Here is a 27,448-nt window from a genome sequence, read left to right on the forward strand (position 1 = left end):
ACAGAGGGAGGATGGAGAGGGGGTGAAAGACTGAGAGGGAGGATGGAGAGGGAGTGAAAGACAGAGAGGGAGGATGGAGAGGGAGTGAAAGACAGAGAGGGAGGATGGAGAGGGGGTGAAAGACTGAGAGGGAGGATGGAGAGGGAGTGAAAGACTGAGAGGGGGATGGAGAGGGAGTGAAAGACAGAGGGAAGATGGAGAGGGAGTGAAAGACTGAGAGGGAGGGTGGAGAGGGAGTGAAAGACTGAGAGGGAGGGTGGAGAGGGAGTGAAAGACTGAGGGAGGATGGAGAGAGAGGAGTGAACGACAGAGGGAGGATGGAGAGAGAGGAGTGAACGACAGAGGGATGATGGAGAGAGGAGTGAACGACAGAGGGATGATGGAGAGAGGAGTGAACGACAGAGGGATGATGGAGAGAGGAGTGAACGGCAGAGGGAGGATGGAGAGAGAGGAGTGAACGACAGAGGGATGATAGAGAGAGAGGGAGGATGGAGAGAGAGGGAGTGAACGACAGAGGGATGATGGAGAGAGGAGTGAACGACAGAGGGATGATGGAGAGAGGAGTGAACGACAGAGGGAGGATGGAGAGAGAGGGAGTGAACGACAGAGGGTTGATGGAGAGAGGAGTGAACGACAGAGGGATGATGGAGAGAGGAGTGAACGACAGAGGGAGGATGGAGAGAGGAGTGAACGACAGAGGGATGATGGAGAGAGGAGTGAACGACAGAGGGAGGATGGAGAGAGAGGGAGTGAACGACAGAGGGATGATGGAGAGAGGAGTGAACGACAGAGGGATGATGGAGAGAGGAGTGAACGACAGAGGGATGATGGAGAGAGGAGTGAACGACAGAGGGAGGATGGAGAGAAAGGGAGTGAACGACAGAGGGAGGATGGAGAGAGGGAGTGAACGACAGAGGGAGGATGGAGAGAGGGAGTGAACGACAGAGGGAGGATGGAGAGAGGAGTGAACGACAGAGGGATGATGGAGAGAGGAGTGAACGACAGAGGGAGGATGGAGAGAGAGGGAGTGAATGACAGAGGGATGATGGAGAGAGAGGAGTGAACGACAGAGGGAGGATGGAGAGAGAGGAGTGAACGACAGAGGGAGGATGGAGAGAGAGGAGTGAACGACAGAGGGATGATAGAGAGAGAGGGAGTGAACGACAGAGGGAGGATGGAGAGAGAGGAGTGAACGACAGAGGGATGATAGAGAGAGAGGGAGTGAACGACAGAGGGAGGATGGAGAGAGGAGTGAACGACAGAGGGAGGATGGAGAGAGAGAGGAGTGAACGACAGAGGGATGATGGAGAGAGAGGGAGTGAACGACAGAGGGATGATAGAGAGAGGGGGAGTGAACGACAGAGGGAGGATGGAGAGAGAGGAGTGAACGACAGATGGAGGATAGAGGGAGAGGGAGTGAACGACAGAGGGATGATAGAGAGAGGAGTGAACGACAGAGGGAGGATGGAGAGAGGAGTGAACGACAGAGGGATGATAGAGAGAGAGGGAGTGAACGACAGAGGGAGGATGGAGAGAGAGGAGTGAACGACAGAGGGAGGATGGAGAGAGGGAGTGAACGACAGAGGGAGGATGGAGAGAGGAGTGAACGACAGAGGGATGATGGAGAGAGGAGTGAACGACAGAGGGAGGATGGAGAGAGAGGGAGTGAACGACAGAGGGAGGATGGAGAGAGGGAGTGAACGACAGAGGGAGGATGGAGAGAGGAGTGAACGACAGAGGGATGATGGAGAGAGGAGTGAACGACAGAGGGAGGATGGAGAGAGAGGGAGTGAATGACAGAGGGATGATGGAGAGAGAGGAGTGAACGACAGAGGGAGGATGGAGAGAGAGGAGTGAACGACAGAGGGATGATGGAGAGAGGAGTGAACGACAGAGGGAGGATGGAGAGAGAGGAGTGAACGACAGAGGGATGATAGAGAAAGAGGGAGTGAACGACAGAGGGATGATAGAGAGAGAGGGAGTGAACGACAGAGGGAGGATGGAGAGAGAGGGAGTGAACGACAGAGGGAGGATGGAGAGAGAGGAGTGAACGACAGAGGGATGATAGAGAGAGAGGGAGTGAACGACAGAGGGAGGATGGAGAGAGGAGTGAACGACAGAGGGAGGATGGAGAGAGAGAGGAGTGAACGACAGAGGGATGATAGAGAGAGAGGGAGTGAACGACAGAGGGATGATAGAGAGAGGGGGAGTGAACGACAGAGGGAGGATGGAGAGAGAGGAGTGAACGACAGATGGAGGATAGAGGGAGAGGGAGTGAACGACAGAGGGATGATAGAGAGAGGAGTGAACGACAGAGGGAGGATGGAGAGAGGAGTGAACGACAGAGGGATGATAGAGAGAGAGGGAGTGAACGACAGAGGGAGGATGGAGAGAGAGAGGAGTGAACGACAGAGGGAGGATGGAGAGAGAGAGGAGTGAACGACAGAGGGATGATAGAGAGAGAGGGAGTGAACGACAGAGGGAGGATGGAGAGAGAGAGGAGTGAACGACAGAGGGATGATAGAGAGAGAGGGAGTGAACGACAGAGGGAGGATGGAGAGAGAGGAGTGAACGACAGAGGGAGGATGGAGAGAGGAGTGAACGACAGAGAGAGGATGGAGAGAGGAGTGAACGACAGAGGGAGGATGGAGAGAGAGGAGTGAACGACAGAGGGATGATAGAGAGAGAGGGAGTGAACGACAGAGGGAGGATGGAGAGAGAGGAGTGAACGACAGAGGGAGGATGGAGAGAGAGGAGTGAACGACAGAGGGAGGATGGAGAGAGGAGTGAACAACAGAGGGAGGATGGAGAGAGAGGAGTGAACGACAGAGGGATGATAGAGAGAGAGGGAGTGAACAACAGAGGGAAGATGGAGAGAGAGGGAGGATGGAGAGAGGAGTGAACGACAGAGGGAGGATGGAGAGAGAGGAGTGAACGAAAGAGGGATGATATAGAGAGAGGGAGTGAACGACAGAGGGAGGATGGAGAGAGAGGAGTGAATGACAGATGGAGGATAGAGGGAGAGGGAGTGAACGACAGAGGGATGATAGAGAGAGGAGTGAACGACAGAGGGAGGATGGAGAGAGAGGAGTGAACGACAGAGGGATGATAGAGAGAGAGGGAGTGAACGACAGAGGGATGATAGAGAGAGGAGTGAACGACAGAGGGAGGATGGAGAGAGAGGAGTGAACGACAGAGGGATGATAGAGAGAGGAGTGAACGACAGAGGGAGGATGGAGAGAGAGGAGTGAACGACAGAGGGATGATAGAGAGAGAGGGAGTGAACGACAGAGGGATGATGGAGAGAGGAGTGAACGACAGAGGGATGATAGAGAGAGAGGGAGTGAACGACAGAGGGATGATAGAGAGAGAGGGAGTGAACGACAGAGGGAGGATGGAGAGAGAGGAGTGAACGACAGAGGGAGGATGGAGAGAGAGGAGTGAACGACAGAGGGAGGATGGAGAGAGAGGAGTGAACGACAGAGGGAGGATGGAGAGAGGAGTGAACGACAGAGGGAGGATGGAGAGAGGAGTGAACGACAGAGGGAGGATGGAGAGAGGAGTGAACGACAGAGGGAGGATGGAGAGAGAGGAGTGAACGACAGAGGGAGGATGGAGAGAGAGGGAGTGAACGACAAAGGGAGGATGTAGAGAGAGGGAGTGAACGACAGAGGGAGGATGGAGAGAGAGGGAGTGAAAGACGGAGAGGGAGTGAAAGATGGAAAGGGAGGGTGGAGAGAGAGTGAAAGACAAAGAGGGAGCGAAAGATGGAGAAAGATACAAAATAAAATGTACAGTAGAAAGCAGTGGAGTCTGGTGGGAGGAGCTATAAGAGGACGGGCTCATTGTGGCTGTAATGGGATAAATGGAATGGAATCAAATGGAAACCACATGTTTGACTTAATCCAATTTATTCCATTCCAGCCATTTCAACAAGCCCATCCTCCTATAGCTCCTCCACCAGCCTCCACTGGTGAAAGATAAAAAAAGAGGGAGAACTTGAGAGGATGAGTATGGATATTACTGTATTACTGTATATGTATTTGAAGGGAAAATATAGACTTTGTGTGTTTGTATACTGGACATTTATAGATTTTGTCCGTTTGAGCACCACATGAGCCTCTCCTCTCCTCTCCTCTCCTCTCCTCTCCTCTCCTCTCCTCTCCTCTCCTCTCCTCTCCTCTCCTCTCCTCTCCTCTCCTCTCCTCTCCTCTCCTCTCCTCTCCTCTCCTCTCCTCCACCCTTCGGCTTCTCTCCCTCTCTCAAACACTCACCATATTGCTTCACTGCTACTACCAATGACCTCTTTACCATTTTCCATTTCCATTGATTTCCTAGCTCTATTTATCTTTCCTAACTCTCTTTATCTTTCCTAACTCTCTTTATCTTTCCTAGCTCTCTTTATCTTTCCTAGCTCTCTTTATCTTTCCAACAGAATGAGTTGACCTATCATGGGGTATGAATCTTTACTATTAAGTGTGAGTCATTGTCTTTGATGTTTCAGACTACAGGAAGTCTGCAGTCAGAACCAGTGCCGAGTAGAGAGCAGGCCAGGATGTGGCAGACAGGGCAGGGCAGGGGGCAGGGCAGGGCAGGTCAGGGCAGGGCAGGGCAGGGCAGGGCAGGGCAGGGCAGGGCAGGGCAGGGAGAACTGGACCCCTGAGGGCAAACCTACAGTTCTCCTTCCCCCAAGACTCTGAAGCCATGGGCGTGTTGTGTAGTGAGTCGTGTCATGCTTTTATCGTGTGCTAGCCGCTGATACAGTGGGTGGGGATGAGAACAGTTTGGTGTTCATAAGTCCTGGGGCGTAACATGATATCTGTTACGGATTACACTTTCATAATGTAGCGGATGGCAACGAAAGAGCTTAAATGCTCATGCTGCTACCACATGAACCCTGAACACATAGCTAAACAACACAACTCTGTTAGCATCAAGGCTAACATTAAATCAAGGTCCAGTCTGACTATTAGCATGAGCGCTAAACAAAATACACACCATAAACTGTCCAGTTTGTGTGGCTTAGGTCAGAAAATACCATGGGACATAGGATATAGCATAAGCAGCTACCGTAGAGTATTGGGACAGTGTCAGCATTTGCATTTGGAGCAGAGGGGCTTAGAATTTCAATTGGGACCTGGGTAGATTTCAATCATGCCTTGGTGGATGGGCATGGATGGACACACACACACACACACACACACACACACACACACACACACACACACACACACACACACACACACACACACACACACACACACACACACACACACACACACACACACACACACACACACACACACACACACACACACACACACACACTCACGGGCTAAAGCAGGTCACCCTGGTTCTTACCGGTCCGAAAGCTGGGTCCATTATAGGCAGCAGGTCTATCGGCTCCTTCTCTTGCTGCTTCTGACCACCCGTCCTCATCATATCTGCCACCTTGTCCTCCACATCCAGATCCTCCTCTTCGTCCCCTGTACCCCTCTCTTTGTCCCTCGCTGACACGGGGAAGGGGGTGGGGTTCTGGCTGCACCACCTACCATGGGGGGGCTTGACTCCAGCCGCTGAGACCTCAGGGATTCCACTCTGCTCACTGGACCGTCTCCTCTGCTTATTCTGCTGTTTCTGGACCTTCTTACTGATCGCTGCTTTTACCTGCGTGGGGAAAGTACAGGGTGAAAGATTCGTTCCAGCCACATTGATACTGATAGTCAGGAGCAGAGTCGTTCCAGCCACATTGATACTCATAGTCAGGAGCAGAGTCGTTCCAGCCACATTGATACTGATAGTCAGGAGCAGAGTCGTTCCAGCCACATTGATACTGATAGTCAGGAGCAGAGTCAAATTCCATACTAAAGTTTCACAGAAACTATTCAACTGATAAGATGCTATTTCACGTTGAATAATGAAGAGTAATGGAATAATGAATACATTTGTGTCTGAGGTTAAATATGCGGGTTAAATTCTCCCCAAAATGATTTCATCCCATAACCTCTGACGAAACCCTTACGATTCCCTGGTTTCATATATCTGAAACAAAGTCCCTACCCCCGCCCCATTGTACACTGCTCAAAAAAATAAAGGGAACACTTAAACAACACAATGTAACTCCAAGTCAATCACACTTCTGTGACATCAAACTGTCCACTTAGGAAGCAACACTGATTGACAATACATTTCACATGCTGTTGTGCAAATGGAATAGACAACAGGTGGAAATTATAGGCAATTAGCAAGACACCCCCAATAAAGGAGTGGTTCAGCAGGTGGGGACCACAGACCACTTCTCAGTTCCTATGCTTCCTAGCTGATGTTTTGGTCACTTTTGAATGCTGCCGGTGCTTTCACTCTAGTGGTAGCATGAGACGGAGTCTACAACACACACAAGTGGCTCAGGTAGTGCAGCTCATCCAGGATGGCACATCAATGCGAGCTGTGGCAAGAAGGTTTGCTGTGTCTGTCAGCGTAGTGTCCAGAATATGGAGGCGCTACCAGGAGACAGGCCAGTACATCAGGAGACGTGGAGGAGGCCGTAGGAGGGCAACAACCCAGCAGCAGGACCGCTACCTCCACCTTTGTGCAAGGAGGAGCAGGAGGAGCACTTCCAGAGCCCTGCAAAATGACCTCCAGCAGGCCACAAATATGCATGTGTCTGCTCAAACGGTCAGAAACAGACTCCATGAGGGTGATATGAGGGCCCGACGTCCACAGGTGGGGGTTGTGCTTCCAGCCCAACACCGTGCAGGACGTTTTTCATTTGCCAGAGAACACCAAGATTGGCAAATTCGCCACTGGCGCCCTGTGCTCTTCACAGATGAAAGCAGGTTCACACTGAGCACATGTGACAGACGTGACAGTCTGGAGACGCTGTGGAGAACGTTCTGCTGCCTGCAACATCCCCCAGCATGACCGGTTTGGCGGGGGGTCAGTCATGGTGTGGGGTGGCATTTCTTTGGGGGGCCGCACAGCCCTCCATGTGCTCGCCAGAGGTAGCCGACTGCCATTAGGTACCGAGATGAGATCCTCAGACCCCTTGTGAGACCATATGCTGGTGCGGTTGGCCCTGGGTTCCTCCTAATGCAAGACAATGCTAGACCTCATGTGGCTGGAGTGTGTCAGCAGTTCCTGCAAGAGGAAGGCATTGATGCTATGGACTGGCCCGCCCGTTCCCCAGACCTGAATCCAATTGAGCACATCTGGGACATCATGTCTCGCTCCATCCACCAACACCACGTTGCACAACAGACTGTCCAGGAGTTGGCAGATGCTTTAGTCCAGGTCTGGGAGGAGATCCCTCAAGAGACCATCCACCACCTCATCAGGAGCATGCCCAGGCGTTGTAGGGAGGTTATACAGGCACGTGGAGACCACACACACTACTGAGCCTCATTTTGACTTGTTTTAAGGACATTACATCAAAGTTGGATCAGCCTGTAGTGTGTTTTTCCACTTTAATTTTGAGTGTGACTCCAAATCCAGACCTCCATGGGTTGATACATTTGATTTCCATTGATAATTTTTGTGTGATTTTGTTGTCAGCACATTCAACTATGTAAAGAAAAAAGTATTTAATCAGAATATTTCATTAATTCAGATCTAGGATGTGTTATTTTAGTGTTCCTTTAATTTTTTTGAGCAGTGTATATCAGTCCTTCCATCTTCTTACCCTCAACTCCCCCTAATACACAGAAGTGAGCCCCTCACACACACACACACACACACACACACACACACACACACACACACACACACACACACACACACACACACACACACACACACACACACACACACACATAATATAATCAGCAAAACAAAAAGACACTAAAGCATCTAAGTTTGTTTATTAGAGGTAGAGAGAACATTCTAAAAATATTCTAAACATTCTAAACATTCTGAAAACATTCTAAAAACATTGTGTAATTAACTGTAAATTAAGCATTCACACGAAAACAAACACATACACACACACCTGTTTTGCTGTTTTCTCCTGCGGCGTGCTCATCGCTTCTGTAACGCCTCCTCCGGCGGAAGATTCCTTCTGAATGATCATGAACATCTCTGTGTCGTTTGCTTACGCCTCCCTCCCTCCCTCCCTCCCTCTATCTATCTATCTATCTATCTATCTATCTATCTATCTATCTATCTATCTATCTATCTATCTATCTATCTATCTATCTATCTATCTATCTATCTATCTATCTATCTATCTATCCCACTCCTCTCTAGTTTTCCTGGTGGATTTATTTTAATACCTCAAACCGACTTGATTAGTTCTATATTTACTAGTTCTAATTCCTGCCTTGACTTGCTTTCTTATCCATCCAATGCTATAGACCTCCCTCCAAAGTTTAAAATCAGAAATAAATGGCTAAATATTTCGAAATAAAATCGTCCACCTTTTTTACTTCCTCGGTTTCCCTCCCCTATTCTCATCCCCTTTTCCCCCGGTCTCCATCTATCCCCCTGTTCAGTGGATGTTAGCGCGTGGCTCTCTCCATCTCTTGTCCTGTGTCCAGGTGAGTGGGTTTTATCGTCAGGTGTCCTGTAGCTCAGGGATTGAGTTCCTGCACCTCTGCCCTTCTCGCTGTCTCTGAGTCCCTCAGGTGTCACAGTATCTCTCTCTCTCTCTGCCTACCAGTTTCTCCATCGCTCCCCCAACCTGTCCCTATTTTCACCTCTCTCTCTCTCCCTCTCACACACACACACTCTCTCTCTCTCTCCCCCTTTTTCCAGTATCTCTATCATGTTGCCTGTCTGTTTCCTGTTTTGTGCAGTGATATGTTGTCTACCCCGGGTTGACATGTGTTTAACCTACTCACTTCCTCCATCCTCGCTCTGTCCTTTTTCTTGCCTCCATCCCTCTCTATTGTGACCCTCTGTGTCTCGCCCTGACAATAATCCTCTGCGTTTACTCTCTCCCCCTTTTTTCTCTGTCGCTCAATCTGTCCCCAATCCTCTGTCCCGTCATATTCCAGGCCTTTGTTGGAACGCAAATTGGATTCTGGGTGAGGTGTTCAGGTCAGCCTTTCATTTGCTAAGGGAAGAGGAGGAGGAGGAGGAGGGGGGGGGGGCTGCGTACAGATTCAAAGAATGATTTGCTGCATAGGAGATAAAAACATGACGTGGCATCCCCGTCAAAAAGGAACATGCATGAATAAATGCATCATGTAGGCATGACTAAACACACACACACACACACACATCCTGGCTACTGAGGGTATAGTGTTTCAGCACGCACACACACACACACAGCTTGCCTACTGAGGGTATAGTGTTTCAGCACGCACACACACACACAGCTTGCCTACTGAGGGTATAGTGTTTCAGCACGCACACACACACACAGCTTGCCTACTGAGGGTATAGTGTTTCAGCACGCACACACACACACAGCTTGCCTACTGAGGGTATAGTGTTTCAGCACGCACACACACACACAGCTTGCCTCCGTTTAATTTTTAGACACTGCAGTGTAACTATAAGCTCGTCCTTACACGGACATGTCTGACGGCTCCACAGATACGTAATTCCGCTAAAAGCATCTATAAATAACACTACCTCTCTGCTCTTCCTCTCCAACTCTTCTTCCCACTCCAATTCCAGTGGGGGGCTGGTGGGAGGAGCTACAGGAGGACGGGCTCATTGTAAAGGCTGAAATTTGAAGGAACGGATCGGAGTCAAACATGTGGTTTCCATATGTTTGAAGTGTTTGATACCATTCCGTGTATTCTATTCCAACCATTACAACGAGCACGTCCTCCTTTAGCTCCTCCCACCAGCTTCCATTGGCTTAGGCCTCGTAGATCGATTGTGAAGGCGCACAAATGAAGTAGTTCATGGATAAATGGTGAGTATCACTCTATCAATCAGTTTCAGTTCACTAAACAAGGACTATAAAATACAACCTAGCCTTATACGGCTTGTTCGACTTCCTACATCTAAGTGTAGGCACAGTTGAAGTTAGAAGTTTACATACACTTAGGTTGGAGTCATTAAAACGTGTTTTTCAACCACTCCACAAATTTCTTGTTAACAAACTACAGTTTTGGCAAGTTGGTTAGGACATCTACTTTGTGCATGACACAAGTCATTCTTCCAACAATTGTTTACAGACATATTATTTCACTTATAATTCACTGTATCACAATTCCAGTGGGTCAGAAGTTTACATACACCAAGTTGACTGTGCCTTTAAACAGCTTGGAAAATTACAGAAAATTGTGTCATGGCTTTAGAAGTTTCTGATAGGCTAATTGACATAATTTGAGTCAATTGGAGGTGTACCTGTGGATGTATTTCAAGGCCTACCTTCAAACTCAGTGCCTCTTTGCTTGACATCATGGGAAAATCAAAAGAAATCAGCCAAGATCTCAGACAAAATATTGTAGACCTCCTTGGGAACAATTTCCAAATGCCTGAAGGTACCACATTCATCTGTACAAACAATAGTACGCAATAATACCTAGGATAGGATAAGTAATCCCTCTCACCCCCCCCCTTTAAGATTTAGATGCACTATTGTAAAGTGACTGTTCCACTGGATGCCATAAGGTGAATGCACCAATTTGTAAGTCGCTCTGGATAAGAGCGTCTGCTAAATGACTTAAATGTAAATGTTAAATGATACGCAAGTATAAACACCATGGGACCACGCAGCCGTCATACCACTCTGGAGATGAACGTACTTTGGTGCGAAAAGTGAAAATCAATCCCAGAACAACAGCAAAGGATCTTGTGAAGATGCTGGAGGAAACAGGTACAAAAGTATCTGTATTCACAGTAAAACGAGTCCTATACCGACGTAACCTGAAAGGCCACTCAGCAAGGAAGAAGCCACTGCTCCAAAACCGGCATAAAAAAGCCAGACTATGGTTTGCAACTGCACATGGGGACAAAGATTGTACTTTCTGGAGAAATGTCATCTGGTCTGATGAAACAAAAATAGAACTGTTTGGCCATAATGGCCATCGTTATGTTTGGAGGAAAAAGGGGGAGGCTTGAAAGCCGAAGAACACCATCCCATCCGTGAAGCACGGGGGTGGCAGCATCATGTTGTGGGGGTGCTTTGCTGCAGGAAGGACTGGTGCACTTCACAAAATAGATTGCATCATGAGGAGAAAAATTATGTGGATATATTTAAGCAACATCTCAAGACATCAGTCAGGAAGTTAAAGCTTGGTCGCAAATGGATATTCCAAATGGACAATGACCCCAAGCATACTTCCAAAGTTGTGGCAAAAGGACAACAAAGTCAAGGTATTGGAGTGGCCATCACAAAGCCGTAACCACAATCCTATTCAACATTTCTGGGCAGCACTGAAAAAGCGTGTGCGAGCAAGGAGGCCTACAAACCTGACTCAGTTACACCAGCTCTGTCAGGAGGAATGGGCCAAAATTCACCCAACTTATTGTGGGAAGCTTGTGGAAGGCTACCCGAAACATTTGACCCAAGTTAAACTATTTAAAGGCAATGCTACCAAATACTAATTGAGTGTATGTAAACTTCTGAGCCACTGGGAATGTGATGAAAGAAATAAAAACTGAAATAAATCAATCTCTCTACTATTATTCTGACATTTCATATTTTTAAAATAAAGTGTTGATCCTAACATTGTGTGGTGATCCGAATTTTTACTAGGATTAAATGTCAGGAATTGAGAAAAACTGAGTTTAAATGTATTTGGCTCATGTAATGTCTTTATGTTAGTTGTGTCTGCATGCTGAATCACGCATGGAACATTTCCTAACAGATTATAAAGTATTCTATTTTATTGGCCCTACTGCTTTCTTGACCTCTGACCCCTCCATTCACCCCTCCTTTCTTAGCCATTATTAACCCCTTTCCGGCTGTAAGAGAAGTTGATAGTATGCAAGCCGAAGGCTAAGCGTATGTTGCCAAACATTTCGCCAGTTCCTAATGAGGTTTCCATTAATCACTTTAAGCCTATCTTTCTCCCTCGTGCAGTCATTCATTATTGATGGGGGGAGCACAAACTCAGACTGGGGGAGAAAATAGATCAATTATGGTAAGGGGGGGGGGCTCTGAATGACATTTATTAAACAATGGAAATGTCTCTGAAACCCAAGGTTGTTTATTCTTCCAATCATAAAACAAAGTCCTCTCATTGATCCCAGAGATCTACCTGACAAGATCTCATTTTACAGAGAACGAGAGATGGAGGGAGGAAAGGAGAGATGGAGGGAAGAAAGGAGAGAGGGAGGGAAGAAAGGAGAGAGGGAGGGAAGAAAGGAGAGAGGGAGGGAAGAAAGGAGAGATGGAGGGAAGAAAGGAGAGATGGAGGGAAGAAAGGAGAGAGGGAGGGAAGAAAGGAGAGATGGAGGGAAGAAAGGAGAGAGGGAGGGAAGAAAGGAGATGGAGGGAAGAAAGGAGAGATGGAGGGAAGAAAGGAGAGAGGGAGGGAAGAAAGGAGAGATGGAGGGAAGAAAGGAGAGAGGGAGGGAAGAAAGGAGAGATGGAGGGAAGAAAGGAGAGAGGGAGGGAAGAAAGGAGAGAGGGAGGGAAGAAAGGAGAGATGGAGGGAAGAAAGGAGAGAGGGAGGGAAGAAAGGAGAGAGGGAGGGAAGAAAGGAGAGAGGGAGGGAAGAAAGGAAGAAAGGAGAGAGGGAGGGAAGAAAGGAGAGAGGGAGGGAAGAAAGGAGAGAGGGAGGGAAGAAAGGAGAGGAGGGAAGGGAAGAGGGAAAGAAAGGAGAGATGGAGGGAAGAAAGGAAAGAGGGGGAAGAAAGGAGGAGGGGGAAGAAAGGAGAGATGGAGGGAAGAAAGGAAAAGAAAGGAGAGGGGAAGAAAGGAGAGAGGGGAAGAAGAAGGGAGGGAAGAAAGAGGAGGGAAGAAAGGAGAGATGGAGGGAAGAAAGGAGAGGGGAGGGAAGAAAGGAGAGAGGGAGGGAAGAAAGGAGAGATGGAGGGAAGAAAGGAGAGATGGAGGGAAGAAAGGAGAGAGGGAGGGAAGAAAGGAGAGATGGAGGGAAGAAAGGAGAGATGGAGGGAAAGAAGAGGGGAAGAAAGGGGGAGGGAAGAAAGGAGAGAGGGAGGGAAGAAAGGAGAGAGGGAGGGAAGAAAGGAGAGAGGGAGGGAAGAAAGGAGAGATGGAGGGAAGAAAAGAGATAGAGGGAAGAAAGGAGAGAGGGAGGGAAGAAAGGAGAGAGGGAGGGAAGAAAGGAGAGAGGGAGGGAAGAAAGGAGAGAGGGAGGGAAGAAAGGAGAGAGGGAGGTGAGGGATGGATAAACAGTCATGCAAAACGGAAGGCTCGTGTTACTGCATGTAGATTAGCCTCGGAGTGATATCTCATTACAGATACTATAGACAGAGGAACTAGATGAACCTTAATAATTCATTTGTTTGTTAATTAAAGAAGGGATAGACAAGGAACTCACGATGGGCCCGATTCAGACTTCAAATAAGTAAACTTAACATGGACTTAAGTCAATACAAATAGTTTTAGCGCCCCTTCTGAGGATACAATAGTCCCTTTTCCAGTACACAACACACTGACGTCACGCACGTAAACTCAACAAAAAAAGTCCCTTTTTCAAGACCCTGTCTCTCAAAGATCATTCGTAAAAATCTAAATAACTTCACAGATCTTCGTTGTAAAGTGTTTAAACACTGTTTCCCGTGCTTGTTCAATGAACCATAAACAATTCATGAAGATGCACATGTGGAACGGTCGTTAAGACACTAACTGCATACAGACGGTAGGTAATTAAGGTCACAGTTATGAAAACTTAGAGGCCTTTCTACGGACTCTGAAAAACACCAAAAGAAAGATGCCCAGGGTCCCTGCTCATCTATGTGAACGTGCCTTAGGCATGCTGCAAGGAGGCATGAGGACTGCAGATGTGACCAGGGCAATAAATTGCAATGTCTGTACTGTGAGATGCCTAAGACTGTGCTACAGGGAGACAGGACGGACAGCTGATCGTCCTCGCAGTGGCAGACTTAAGTGTAACAACACCTGCACAGGATCGGTACATCCAAACATCACACATGCGGGACAGGTACAGGATGGCAACAATAACTGCCCGAGGTACACCAGGAACGCACAATCCGTCCATCAGTGTTCAGACTGTCCGGAATAGGCTGAGAGAGGCTGAAATGAGGGCTTGTAGGCCTGTTGTAAGGCAGGTCCTCACCAGACATCACCGGAAATAATGTTTCTTATGGGCACAAACCCACCGTCACTGGACCAGACAGGACTGGTAAAAAGTGCTCTTCACTGACAAGTCGCGTTTTTGTCTCACCAGGGGTGATAGTCGGATTTGCGTTTATCGTCGAAGAATGAGATTTACACCGAGGCCTGTACTCTGGAGCGGGATCAATTTGGAGGTGGAGGGTCCGTCACGGTCTGGGACGGTGTGTCACAGGATCATTGGACTGAGCTTGTTGTCATTGCAGGCAATCTCAACACTGTGCGTTACAGGGAAGACATCCTCCTCCCTCATGTGGTACCCTTCCTACAGGCTCATCCTGACATGACCCTCCAGCATGACAATGCCACCAGCCATACTGCTTGTTCTGTGTGTTATATCCTGCAAGACAGGAATGTCAGTGTTCTGCCATGGCCAGCGAAGAGCCCAGATCTCAATCCCATTGAGCACGTCTGGGACCTGTTGGATCGGAGGGTGAGGGCTAGGGCCATTCCCCCCAGAAATGTCCGGGAACTTGCAGGTGTCTTGGTGTTAGAAAGGGGATAACTCTCACAGCAAGAACTGGCAAATCTGGTGCAGTCCATGAGGAGGAAATGCACTGCAGTACTTAATGCAGCTGGTGGCCACCAGATACTGACTGTTACTTTGGATTTTGAACCCCCTTTGTTCAGGGACATATTATTCAATTTCAGTTAGTCACATGTCTGTGGAACTTGTTCAGTTTATGTCTCAGTTGTTGAATCTTGTTATGTTCATACAAATATTTACACATGTTAAGTTTGCTGAAAATGAACACAGTTGACAGTGAGAGGACATTTATTTTTTTTGCTGAGTTTATGTGTGCGACTCTTTGCGGCAGAAAGAAAGTCATCGCCATCTGCGCCCATTCAACATAGTCTCTAGATTGATGTTTTTATTACTTCTAAATAAAATAACTTTTTAGGGTTCTCATATGCTTACATTGATGTTTTGATTTTTGCAAAATAACTATTGTGGATGCAACAGTTGTTAGCTAGAATACTAACGCTAATTGATATAGGCTGTAGCAAAAGCTAGAATGCTAACACTAATTGATATCGGCTGTAGCAAAAGCTAGAATGCTAACGCTAATTGATATCGGCTGTAGCAAAAGCTAGAATGCTAACGCTAATTGATATAGGCTGTAGCAAAAGCTAGAATGCTAACGCTAATTGATATCGGCTGTAGCAAAAGCTAGAATGCTAACGCTAACTGATATCGGCTGTAGCAAAAGCTAGAATGCTAACGCTAATTGATATCGGCTGTAGCAAAAGCTAGAATGCTAACGCTAATTGATATCGGCTGTAGCAAAAGCTAGAATGCTAACGCTAATTGATATCGGCCGTAGCAAAAGCTTGCCAAAGAGCCATTTTGCTGGTTGAAGTTTAAGTGTTTTTTAAAGTATAATGCAGTTGATTTACAATGACACACACATTAAGCATGACATTCAAACGAGCCATAAAATCGAATTATAATCCATAAGAACTCCAGCTTGTTCTGCCACCAACTTGCGCACATCGCCCCTTGTGCAGCAATGTTTTTAAAATAGTAATAGACTTGTAATACCACATGTGTAAATGATGTAATACACAAGCGTATACAGATCCAGCACCAAATATTGAAAGTATTTAACAGATTTCTTCTTTTTTCATATCGTACTGTGGTATAGGCTGGTAGCTCCTCGCGTATCTTTTTTCATATCGTACTGTGGTATAGGCTGGTAGCTCCTCGCGTATCTTTTTTCATATCGTACTGTGGTATAGGCTGGTAGCTCCTCGCGTATCTTTTTTCATATCGTACTGTGGTATAGGCTGGTAGCTCCTCGCGTATCTTTTTTCATATCGTACTGTGGTATAGGCTGGTAGCTCCTCGCGTATCTTTTTTCATATCATACTGTGGTATAGGCTGGTAGCTCCTCGCGTATCTTTTTTCATATCGTACTGTGGTATAGGCTGGTAGCTCCTCGCGTATCTTTTTTCATATCGTACTGTGGTATAGGCTGGTAGCTCCTCGCGTATCTTTTTTCATATCGTACTGTGGTATAGGCTGGTAGCTCCTCGCGTATCTTTTTTCATATCGTACTGTTGGTATAGGCTGGTAGCTCCTCGCGTATCTTTTTTCATATCGTACTGTTGGTATAGGCTGGTAGCTCCTCGCGTATCTTTTTTCATATCGTACTGTTGGTATAGGCTGGTAGCTCCTCGCGTATCTTTTTTCATATCGTACTGTGGTATAGGCTGGTAGCTCCTCGCGTATCTTTTTTCATATCGTACTGTTGGTATAGGCTGGTAGCTCCTCGCGTATTTTTTTTCATATCGTACTGTTGGTATAGGCTGGTAGCTCCTCGCGTATCTTTTTTCATATCGTACTGTGGTATAGGCTGGTAGCTCCTCGCGTATCTTTTTTCATATCGTACTGTTGGTATAGGCTGGTAGCTCCTCGCGTATCTTTTTTCATATCGTACTGTTGGTATAGGCTGGTAGCTCCTCGCGTATCTTTTTTCATATCGTACTGTGGTATAGGCTGGTAGCTCCTCGCGTATCTTTTTTCATATCGTACTGTGGTATAGGCTGGTAGCTCCTCGCGTATCTTTTTTCATATCGTACTGTGGTATAGGCGGGTAGCTCCTCGCGTATCTTTTTTCATATCGTACTGTGGTATAGGCTGGTAGCTCCTCGCGTATCTTTTTTCATATCGTACTGTGGTATAGGCTGGTAGCTCCTCGCGTATCTTTTTTCATATCGTACTGTGGTATAGGCTGGTAGCTCCTCGCGTATCTTTTTTCATATCGTACTGTGGTATAGGCTGGTAGCTCCTCGCATATCTTTTTTCATATCGTACTGTGGTATAGGCTGGTAGCTCCTCGCGTATCTTTTTTCATATCGTACTGTGGTATAGGCTGGTAGCTCCTCGCGTATCTTTTTTCATATCGTACTGTTGGTATAGGCTGGTAGCTCCTCGCGTATCTTTTTTCATATCGTACTGTTGGTATAGGCTGGTAGCTCCTCGCGTATCTTTTTTCATATCATACTGTTGGTATAGGCTGGTAGGTCCTCGCGTATCTTTTTTCATATCGTACTGTGGTATAGGCTGGTAGCTCCTCGCGTATCTTTTTTCATATCGTACTGTTGGTATAGGCTGGTAGCTCCTCGCGTATCTTTTTTCATATCGTACTGTTGGTATAGGCTGGTAGCTCCTCGCGTATCTTTTTCATATCGTACTGTGGTATAGGCTGGTAGCTCCTCGCGTATCTTTTTTCATATCGTACTGTGGTATAGGCTGGTAGCTCCTCGCGTATCTTTTTTCATATCGTACTGTTGGTATAGGCTGGTAGCTCCTCGCGTATCTTTTTTCATGTACTGTGGTATAGGCTGGTAGCTCCTCGCGTATCTTTTTTCATATCGTACTGTGGTATAGGCTGGTAGCTCCTCGCGTATCTTTTTTCATATCGTACTGTGGTATAGGCTGGTAGCTCCTCGCGTATCTTTTTTCATATCGTACTGTTGGTATAGGCTGGTAGCTCCTCGCGTATCTTTTTTCATATCGTACTGTTGGTATAGGCTGGTAGCTCCTCGCGTATCTTTTTTCATATCGTACTGTGGTATAGGCTGGTAGCTCCTCGCGTATCTTTTTTCATATCGTACTGTGGTATAGGCTGGTAGCTCCTCGCGTATCTTTTTTTATATCGTACTGTGGTATAGGCTGGTAGCTCCTCGCGTATCAAGCTTAAAGTGTCAGAGATGGAAGGCTGAAACCATGTCTGGGTTATAATCCTAACACATAACACACACTTCCCGCTAATACACACCACACTCACTTGTTCCTGCTCACACACACAGCACACACAGAGACACACATGATCAGGTGGTGCTCTCTCAGTAACTCAGCCCCACCTTGACCCTCTGCTCTCGTCTGAACCCCTATCTGACCTGTTAGTTCTACAAAAAAATAATTGATCAGGGATTATGGATTTTAACCAATGATTTCTTAAGTGCAGCTCTTAATCTTTTAAAGCTCAAATTCTCCTTTGTGGTCACCAGCGTGAGAATGAAGTGTAGGGTGGACATCGTTTGAACGCCCTCCAGTGGACTGAAGGAGAACAACAGTCTTAATGCACCAGAGTCAAGTTCCAACAGCAGCCAGACAGTTCAATATCTGCATGTTCACAAACAGCAATTTGTGCGATCGATCTGTAGAACCACTACACTGTGGAGGTAATGCAACACATTTTTATTATAGATGACACAAGATGACGCCGACAGACACAGTCACCCTGTTACTCGCTCCTAGCCAGCGTCGTCAGTCATCACTAGCCAGCCTCCGGCCCAGGGCCCTGTCATGAACCTGAGACACTGTTATTATCTGGCTACCATCCGGTATTCTACCCTGCACCTTAAAGACAGCTGCTCTATGTACAAAGAGTCATTGAACATTGGTCACTTTAATAATATTTACAAACTGTTGAACCCACTTTACATGTATGCTGAACAAAAATATAAATGCAACATGCAACAATTTCAAAAATGTTGCTGAGTTACAGTTCATATAAGGAAGTCAGTCAATTAAAATACATTCATTAGGTCCTAATCTATGGATTTCACATGACTGGACAGGGGAGCAGCCATGGGTGGGCCTGGTGTGTCTATACACACCATTATACTGTATATAATGGTGTGTATAGACTGTGTGGACAGGATATGAATAGAAAAGGTGTGTACAGAAGTAGTTATATAGGATGAGCCATGACTAGAATACAGTATATACATATAAAGTGGGTAAAACAGTATGTAAACATTATTAAAGGGACCAGTGTTGAATGACTCTATGTACATAGGGCAGCAGTCTCTAAGGTGCAGGGTGGAGTACCGGGTGGTAGCTGGCAAGAACAGTGACTAAGGCTAATGGTGACTGTTTAACAGTCTGATGGCCTGGAGATTAAAGCTGTTTACCAGTCTCTCGGTCCCAGCTTTAATCCACCTGTACGGTCCCCACCTTCCAGATGGCAGTGGGGTGAACAGGCTGTGGCTCAGGTGGCGGAGGTCCCCGATGATCTACTTGGCCTTCTTGGTGACACTTGGTGCTGTAGATGTCCCGGAGGGCAGGCAGTGTGAACCCTGGTGATGTGCTGGGTAGTCTGCATCACCCTCTAGAGAGCCCTGCGGTTGCGGGTAGTACAGTACTATGCATCTGTAGAAGTTCTTGAGGGTCTTTGGGGCCAAGCTGAATTTCTTCAGCCTCCTGAGGATGATATTATATTGTTATTGTATTGCTACACTCTTAGAAAATAAGTGTAGTAAAGGGGTTCTTCAACTGTCCCTATAGGAGAACCCATTTTGGTTCCATGTAGAACGCTCTGTGGGACGATTTCTTTTCTTGAGTGTATGGTCAGGGGGCCACAACATAATTACAAATCATTTGCAAATTGACCGTAAGAAGCCACAAACAGAATTGGACTAAAACACAATCATTTCAAATCTTGCTTACATTTGTATACTGTCACATATTATGTGTGGGAATACTTTGGAAGAGATTTCCAGAATTAAAATCACTTGGAGCGCATGTGCCGGCGTTTTTACAGTCTTAAAAAAATGTAAAAGTAATATTGTAAGAGAACATGGGGGACGGAGGTGTTGTTGCCTACCTTCAGCACCTGGGGGTCGGCCCGTCAGGAAGTCCAGGATCCAATTGCACGGGGGGGACCCAGGGCCCTGAGCTTAGTAATGAGTTTGGAGGGCATTATGATGTTGAAGCCTGAGCTGTAGTCGATGAACACACTTCTTACATAGGTATTTCTCTCGTCCAGGGCTGTATGCAGTATAATGGCGAGTGCGTCGTCCTTCGACCTGTTGGGGCTGTATGCGAATTGTAGTGGGTCTAGGGTGCCGGGTAAGGTGATATGATCCTTACCCAGCCTCTCAAAGCATTTCACAATGACAGAAGTGAGTGCTCCGGGGCGACAGTCATTTCATCAGTTCAGTTACCTTCGCTTTCTTGGGTACAGGAACAAGGGTGGACATCTTGAAGAGAGTAGAGACAAGAGACTGGGATATGGAGAGATGTAATATGTCCGTTAACACTCCAGCCAGTGCTCTGAGGACGCGGCTTGGGATGCCGTCTGGGCCGGCATCCTGGGCCGGCAACGCTTAAGTGTCTTACGCACATCGGCCACGGAGAACGAGTGAATTGCAACCACAGCTGGTCTCTTAATACACGTCCATGTTCCCAGTCACCTTGTCGTGGTTAAATGCGGCGGTTCGCGCCTTTCAGTTTTGTGCGATTGCTGCCATCTATCCACTGTTTTGGTTTGGATAAGTTCCAATCGGCACAGTGGGAACAACATCCTTAATGCACATTCTGATGAAGCCAGTCACCGATGTGTATACGTCGATACTATTCTCAAAGGCGACCGGGGACATTTTCCAGTCTGCGTGATCAAAACAATCTAGAAGCATAGATTCTGATTGGTCACACCAACAGACCTTACCAAGGGGTGCTTCCTGCTTCCTGGAGGAGCAGAATGGAGGCGTGATCTGATTCGCCCATGTATATACTCCGCTATTCAAATGTAAAATACACTGTAAAACACTGTTATCTTACTATATACACACTTTAGATAAATATAGTAGGAAATTGTCATTTCAGTCTTTGGCCATGTCCATTTGTAAGGGAAAGAATGTCATGGTTAAGGTGCTTTTTTCAATTCGCTTTTCCATGTGGCTTCCTTCAGAGTCCTCTGGCATGTGCTCTCTTTAAACACAAAACACCCACATATTCCATGGAAGCATATTTACGGGAAATGTTCATAAACGACAAAACCGTGAGCAACAGTCAAGTGTTAGTGAATAGGATGATGACATTGCAGTTTCTCTCACAGGTTCTCTACATTGTTCCACTTTCTTGTCTTTGGTTCTCAGTGTTCTCTGACCGTTCTTACCGGGTCTCTCATACCTCCGGGTCGGGGCTAATAATGATAAGAGGCGCACGGTTTCTCCCTTTGATGACTGGCCAGGGGTTGAAGTAGGGGAACACTGCCTCTGTAAACGTGGCGTCGGAGAAGGTGAACAGGTGACTCATATCCCCTGCGTCGTAAAACGCCACCACACCCCTCCCGTAGTCAAGGTACACCCCTACCCTCCTGGGGGGTCGAGGGGGGTGCAACAGGCTCTCCTCGTGGTTGGTGCAGGCCTCGTACTCGCTCCCTCCCCGCCCCTCTCTTAACACCAGGGTCCAGAAGCCGTCGTCGGGACACAGGCTAATCTCATCCTTCCTGTTGACCGAGGCGGCCGCCACCCCCAGCCCCCAGGCCGTCTTGGTGCCCACCTCAACCACCCAGTAGTGTTGCCCTGAGGCGAGGGCTTGGCTTCCCAGGACAATGTTGTAGCGCGTGAAGCGCTCAGGGTTGTTGGGCAGGTTGGGCTGGATGTCCCCGACACTGACCTGGGTGCAGCACGTGGACACCCACAGCCTGGGGTAGGCGGTGTCTGGGTTTAGAGTCACCGCTGTCACACCTGGGAAGAGACAGAGGATTTGGAATACGATAGAAAGGACAGGCTGTACGCGGTCAACATATTGGTGTGGTTGGATACTGTCGTGTGACAGTCAGGTTTGATAGAATGCAATCAGATGGATCCTGTGGTGGAATGTTGTCAGATATGTGAGCGCTGTCGTCTAATGGAGTCTAGTGTGGACTATATGTGGTCAGGTGCGGTCTATCTACATTTTGCTGTGGTTGTACCTGGCTGAAGGACAGCGCTCATCCTCCTCCAGGTGCGGTACTGCAGTGGTCCCAGGAACTCCCCTCCGGCAGATCCACACACACCTCCGGGGGTCGCTCAAACATAATCTCCGCTCTGAGAGAGAGAGACGGATGAAGAGAGAGAGAGAGTTTTTTCCCCCCAGAGTTCCCAGTGGTTCTGAACACGGCCTTAGTCTCTGCGGAGGGAGGGAGGGAGAGAGCAGCAGATTGTCCGCCTCTCTCTCTCCTTCCTTTCCTCCAGTGAGACTGACCAGAACAGGGGAACACCGTCATCCACCTGATGGCGAAACTCGAGTCGCTCCGCATCTGCCTCATGCACAAATCCATGCTGTTCCTAACATCAGAGAACGTGAAATATTCCTCGATGTTAAAATAGGCAAGACGAGCTGCTACTAATAATACCAATTCAGGGCTATCAATAGGCCTTCACTCACTCACTCATTGCAGCTGCAGCGCAAGTGGAAGTGCGGAAAAGGGCTGTTTTATGTTTTGTCATAGCGTTGAATAAAACCAGTGACAGGGCTGAATAATTGATTTGACATGAACTCACTCATAAAAACAGCAGCTCTTTGCTGTATTCTTTTGACAGTCTCTCCCTGGTCATGGTTTTAAAAGTTCTTGAGTCTTATGTAGGCTAGTATCAAACTTTGCTGTGGACGGGGTCATGGACATTCTGTAGGTCATGGAAGTTCTGCGAGCTATCCGATTGGCCAACGCAGTAGCCGTATTCAATTTAGCCACAGATCTCCCGGTCTGGCAGGTAGGCCAAGTTTGTATTTTCAGACCAATGAAATGGTTCAAAATGGGAAGACTTTGCCTACCCGGTGCGCAGGGCTTCTGAATCAAGTGGAACTACCGCCAACAGCGCAACACGAAAAGGAAAAAAAAAGGAGCGCAAGCATATATTGTTGGCTTTTCTACAGAAATGTTTGGTGATCGACTAGGAATGCCTTGAAGATCGTCCGGTTGGCGACCACTGCCTTACAGTATGAATAAATAATGTTGAAAAAGTGTGAGGAACATCGGGTTACTGTTTTTTTTATCATGTGAAGTCATGTGGATATGACACAGATCTATGAACTGTAGCATCAGATAAGAACCGTGGATTCTTTCACTTACCCTCCGATAAAATCCTTGATTCCCTGAAAGAAAGAATGACAGCGATGAGGCCCTGCTGAGACATCCACACACTCTTCTCCTCAAAAACCCTCGACTATATTCTGGATTTGACTTGAACCCTTTCTGTTTTCGTTTTCACTCTCCCTCTATTTCTTTACCCCCCCTCCCCCCACCCTTAACCCCTCTCCCTTCCTCCTCTACAATCTATTTTCTCTCTTTGTTCCTATATCCATTACAGTCCCTTTCTCCTTCCCCCTCTCTCCACTCCTTGTCTTTCCCCTTCCTCCCTCCTCTCCTCTCTCATCTCACCTGGAGTTGTGCCGGGTTCTCATTCTCTCGGAGTTTGACGCGGAGCTGGTCGGCAGTTTGCTCTAACTGGCCGATTTGCTCTGTGGTGTGTTTGAGGACCTCCTCCAATTGGTGGAGCCTATTTTCCTTCTCCCGCCGCAGACTCTCCTTCACTCTCTCCTCCTCCTGGAGAAGGAACTCCCTCAGACGTCCAAACTCTGCACTCACCTGCTCCTCTATGTCCTCAGCTCGCTCCTGCCGTAGGGAAGGACAGAGAAAATCGTTACAGACTGGGTTGGAATCCATCTTTGGAGACTGTGTTGGACCACTGAGCTTCAGTCAGGAGGTTAGCTCTGGGAGTTAACACGAGCTTGTTTCATTTTATTTCAACTTCAAAGGATACAACTAAGTCAATGAAGAGGAAATTCTTACTTACAGTGACAGGCTGTCAAGAGGTGGCGACAGCAGTGATATAAAACAATGCAAACAAACAAAGACATCACGAAACACAATGAGACAGACACACGGCAACAGCACATTCAGTGATAACGGAGGCAGGAGATAAACACATATTGATTCAAATCCCGTGATTCAAATCACTTGATTCAAATCTCATGATTCGAATCTCAGTTCTCAGAAACGGTCACTCGTCACATGAACACCTAACCACCTCCGCTGCATAGAGACACACACACGCACACACACACACACACACACACACACACACACACACACACACACACACACACACACACACACACACACACACACACACACACACACACACACACACACACACACACACACACACACACACACAGACACACAGTAACACACACAAACATTTGCCACATCGGTCACGTGGTAGCTAGATCGTTGACACACATCCTTGCTCATACCCACTTCCTGTTCCCCACAGAGAGACAGAGGGAAGTGAAGGAACAAGTGATTGGAGGAGAGAAAGTGTTTCAGTGTGTGACAGACAGACACACAGGGCATGCCTCCTTAATGGGGTCCCGATGTCTGTGCTGTGCTCATCTTCAACGCAGGCCTCCACCGACATCGTACACATTCGGTATCTACCACACACACACACACACACACACACACACACACACACACACACACACACACACACACACACACACACACACACACAGTCAGTCAGTCAGTCAGTCAGTCAGTCAGTCAGTCAGTCAGTATACCTTGATGAGCATGATCTTGTTGTTGGTCTGGACCTGACAGAGAGAAGCCTGTTCAGTCTGGATCATTACTCTCTCCAGGACTTTGGACAGCTTGTCCTGCAGAAGAGAAAGAAGAAAAACAGGTCACACACACACACAGCTTGAAGTTATGCGAGTTGAACTGGTAAACAGTGTTTTCCATTATACTGAGATTCATTGAATTAGGCCTAACTCCCTTGTCAATTTAAGATGTACTGTTTTGGATCGTTTGTAGTCTGGCAACAAGCTCAATGTGACTCATATGACCAGAGGGCCTTTCCAACTAACTGGCTTCATTTCAACAAGTTACCCAAATGACCCCCCCAAAAAAAAAAAAGTTGCAATGTAGATGGATAAGATTTGTGAAAACAGTGTGGTGACTGAGGTATGTCACCAAATATCCACAGCAAATATAAAAGGTTAAATATGTCTGGGAACTAAGCCTTGACACCAGCACGCCGAATTCCTCTCGAGCTCCAAGTATAGGCTACATCAACACTGACTTGTGTCTGCTTATGTCTCGCGCTCCAGCATGTTAAAGACTCAATTATCTTGGGTCCACATTTATCTTACAAGACTTAAAATATATGACTGAATAGTAACTTTGTGAACTTGGCTCAGTTTGAGATTTGTGGACAGATTCTGCCACAATTGATTCATTCCAATGCGTCAGGTCCCTGTGTCATGATGTACGAACCCGGCTAACTCATATGTATTCCAAACACCTACACAGGTAGATACATAAATAGTAAAATAGTAAAAGAGTTATATAAGTGTTACCTTGTAGTTCTCGAACGCCTCGTTGATGGGGATGACATTGTGCGTCTTGTGGTCTCGGGACATCCCGCACACCAGGCAGATCGCGAGCTGATCATCCTCACAGAATAGCTTCAACTTCTCCTCGTGCTCCTCGCACCGGTCTGACTCGAGGCGAGGAGAGAAATCGGTGAAACTGAACCCGGAGCTGGGCATATTGCCCTCCCGTTGCCGTTCTTCAGGATCCTCCTGTGAGCTCTCCTGGTCTCCGGGTTTCCCATCCATGGCTCGAGCTCTCCTCACGCTGTCCACGACGTTACACAGAAGCGAGTTGGGGCGCAGCTTCGGAGCGCATGTCTTTCGGCACTTCGGGCAGGTCGGGTGTTCATCGTACTTGGCCTCCCAGCACTGCGTAATGCACACGCGACAGAAGTGGTGTCCGCACTCGAGGATCACCGGCTCACGGAAGAGCTCGAGGCACACTGGACAGGTGAGCTCGCTATGTAGCTCCTCAAGCGTGCTGGCGTCAGTAGCCATTCCGAGCCGTCTGCATACTGAAAGGATAGAGGGGTTGCGCTCAGAAAGTAGCTGACTGCAGCACGGGAGAAGTTCACTCTTCCGTATGTGAGAGGGCGACAAGGGCGCGGTCTGTCTGAGACAGTAGACTCCCCTGTTTTCACGGAAGAGGGTGAAGAAGTGCAAATCAAATCAACGTTTATTGGTCGTGTACACAGTTTTGCGCGTGCAGCGAAATGCTTGTTTCGAGATCCAAAAATGCAGAAACATCTATCAATACAATAACAACACACACACAATCCAAAATAAAGGAAAATATATCAGAATGATCAATGTCAGAGTCCGGAATATAAATACATTTATACTCAGTTTATGAGGTACACCCCCCCTGTAGCCACGAAGGGATGCACCTGGTCAACAACAATGCTCATAGACGCTGTGGCATTCCCCACACCATGACACCACTGCCACCAGCCTGTACCGTTGACACCGGGCAGGATGTGGCCATGGACTGCCTCCAGCATGACGCAACACGAACTGGGATTCGTCGGACCAGGCTATGTTTTTCCCTCCTCAGTTGTCCAGTGTTGGTTGCCTACGGAGCTGTGAGGGGAACGGCACCTCAGTACCTCCAGGCTCTGATCAGGCCCTACACCCAAACAAGGGCACTGCGTTCATCCACCTCTGGCCTGCTCGCCTCCCTACCACTGAGGAAGTACAGCTCCCGCTCAGCCCAGTCAAAACTGTTCGCTGCTCTGGCCCCCCAATGGTGGAACAAACTCCCTCACGACGCCAGGACAGCGGAGTCAATCACCACCTTCCGGAGACACCTGAAACCCCACCTCTTTAAGGAATACCTAGGATAGGATAAGTAATCCCTCTCACCCCCCCCCTCCCCTTTAAGATTTAGATGCACTATTGTAAAGTGACTGTTCCACTCGATGTCATAAGGTGAATGCACCAATTTGTAAGTCGCTCTGGATAAGAGCGTCTGCTAAATGACTTAAATGTAAATGTAATGTAATGTTGGTGATTGCCTGTCCACTGGAGCCACTTCTTGTTTTTAGCTGATAGGAGTGGACCCCATTGCGGTCTTCTGCTGGAATAGGCCATCCGTGACAAAGACTGGCGAGTTCCCGAGTGACTGAGGTCATGGATGATCTTCTTGGCCTTCCTGTGACACCTGGTGTGTCGACGTCCAGGAGGGCAGGCATTGTGTCCCCAATAATGTGTTGTGTTGACCGCACCACCCCCTGGAGAGCCCTGCAGTTGTGGACGGTGCAGTTGCAGTACCAGGCGGTGATACAGCCCGACTGGATGCTCTCGATGCTGCATCTGTTGAAGTTTGTGAGGGTCTTCGGGGGCCAAGCCTAATTTCCTCAGCCTCCCGAGGTTGAAGAGGTGCTGCTGCAGCCTTCCTCGCCATGCTGTCAGTGTGAAGGGACCATTTCAGGTCCTCGGTGATGTGCACGCTGGGGAACTTGAAGCTTTTGACCCTCTTCACTGTGGCTCCGTCGATGTGGATGGGAGTCGGGGGCGTGCTCCCTCTGCTGTCACCAATAGTCCATGATCAGCACCTTTGTTTCGTTGAC

At 47.6% G+C, this 27,448-nt stretch overlaps 2 protein-coding genes across 2 annotated transcripts in view; both read right to left on the bottom strand.

The window, feature by feature from the left end:
• Window positions 1-8,085, bottom strand: part of cabp2b (calcium binding protein 2b) — a 20,555-nt gene extending 12,470 nt beyond the window's left edge. The window contains exons 1-2 of the mRNA XM_046322816.1: window positions 7,985-8,085; window positions 5,362-5,667 (exon numbers count right to left, since the gene is read on the bottom strand). Of these exons, the coding sequence (XP_046178772.1) occupies window positions 5,362-5,667; window positions 7,985-8,071 (393 nt within the window). The 5' untranslated portion in view covers window positions 8,072-8,085. The remainder of the gene's footprint in view (window positions 1-5,361; window positions 5,668-7,984) is intronic.
• Window positions 8,086-19,041: 10,956 nt separating this feature from the next.
• On the bottom strand, window positions 19,042-25,955 carry LOC124010671 (E3 ubiquitin-protein ligase TRIM39-like). The gene is made up of 7 exons (XM_046323334.1): window positions 25,365-25,955; window positions 24,567-24,662; window positions 23,383-23,616; window positions 23,074-23,096; window positions 21,975-22,048; window positions 19,840-21,706; window positions 19,042-19,436 (listed from the first exon to the last, which is right to left on the bottom strand). Exons 1-6 carry the CDS (start codon window positions 25,875-25,877, stop codon window positions 21,141-21,143), a joined length of 1,506 nt encoding a protein of 501 aa, XP_046179290.1. The 5' UTR covers window positions 25,878-25,955; the 3' UTR covers window positions 19,042-19,436; window positions 19,840-21,140.
• Window positions 25,956-27,448: the final 1,493 nt, after the last annotated feature.

This window comes from Oncorhynchus gorbuscha, linkage group LG23 (genome assembly GCF_021184085.1).
Source record: "Oncorhynchus gorbuscha isolate QuinsamMale2020 ecotype Even-year linkage group LG23, OgorEven_v1.0, whole genome shotgun sequence".
In the NCBI taxonomy this organism is placed as follows: Eukaryota; Metazoa; Chordata; class Actinopteri; order Salmoniformes; family Salmonidae; genus Oncorhynchus; species Oncorhynchus gorbuscha.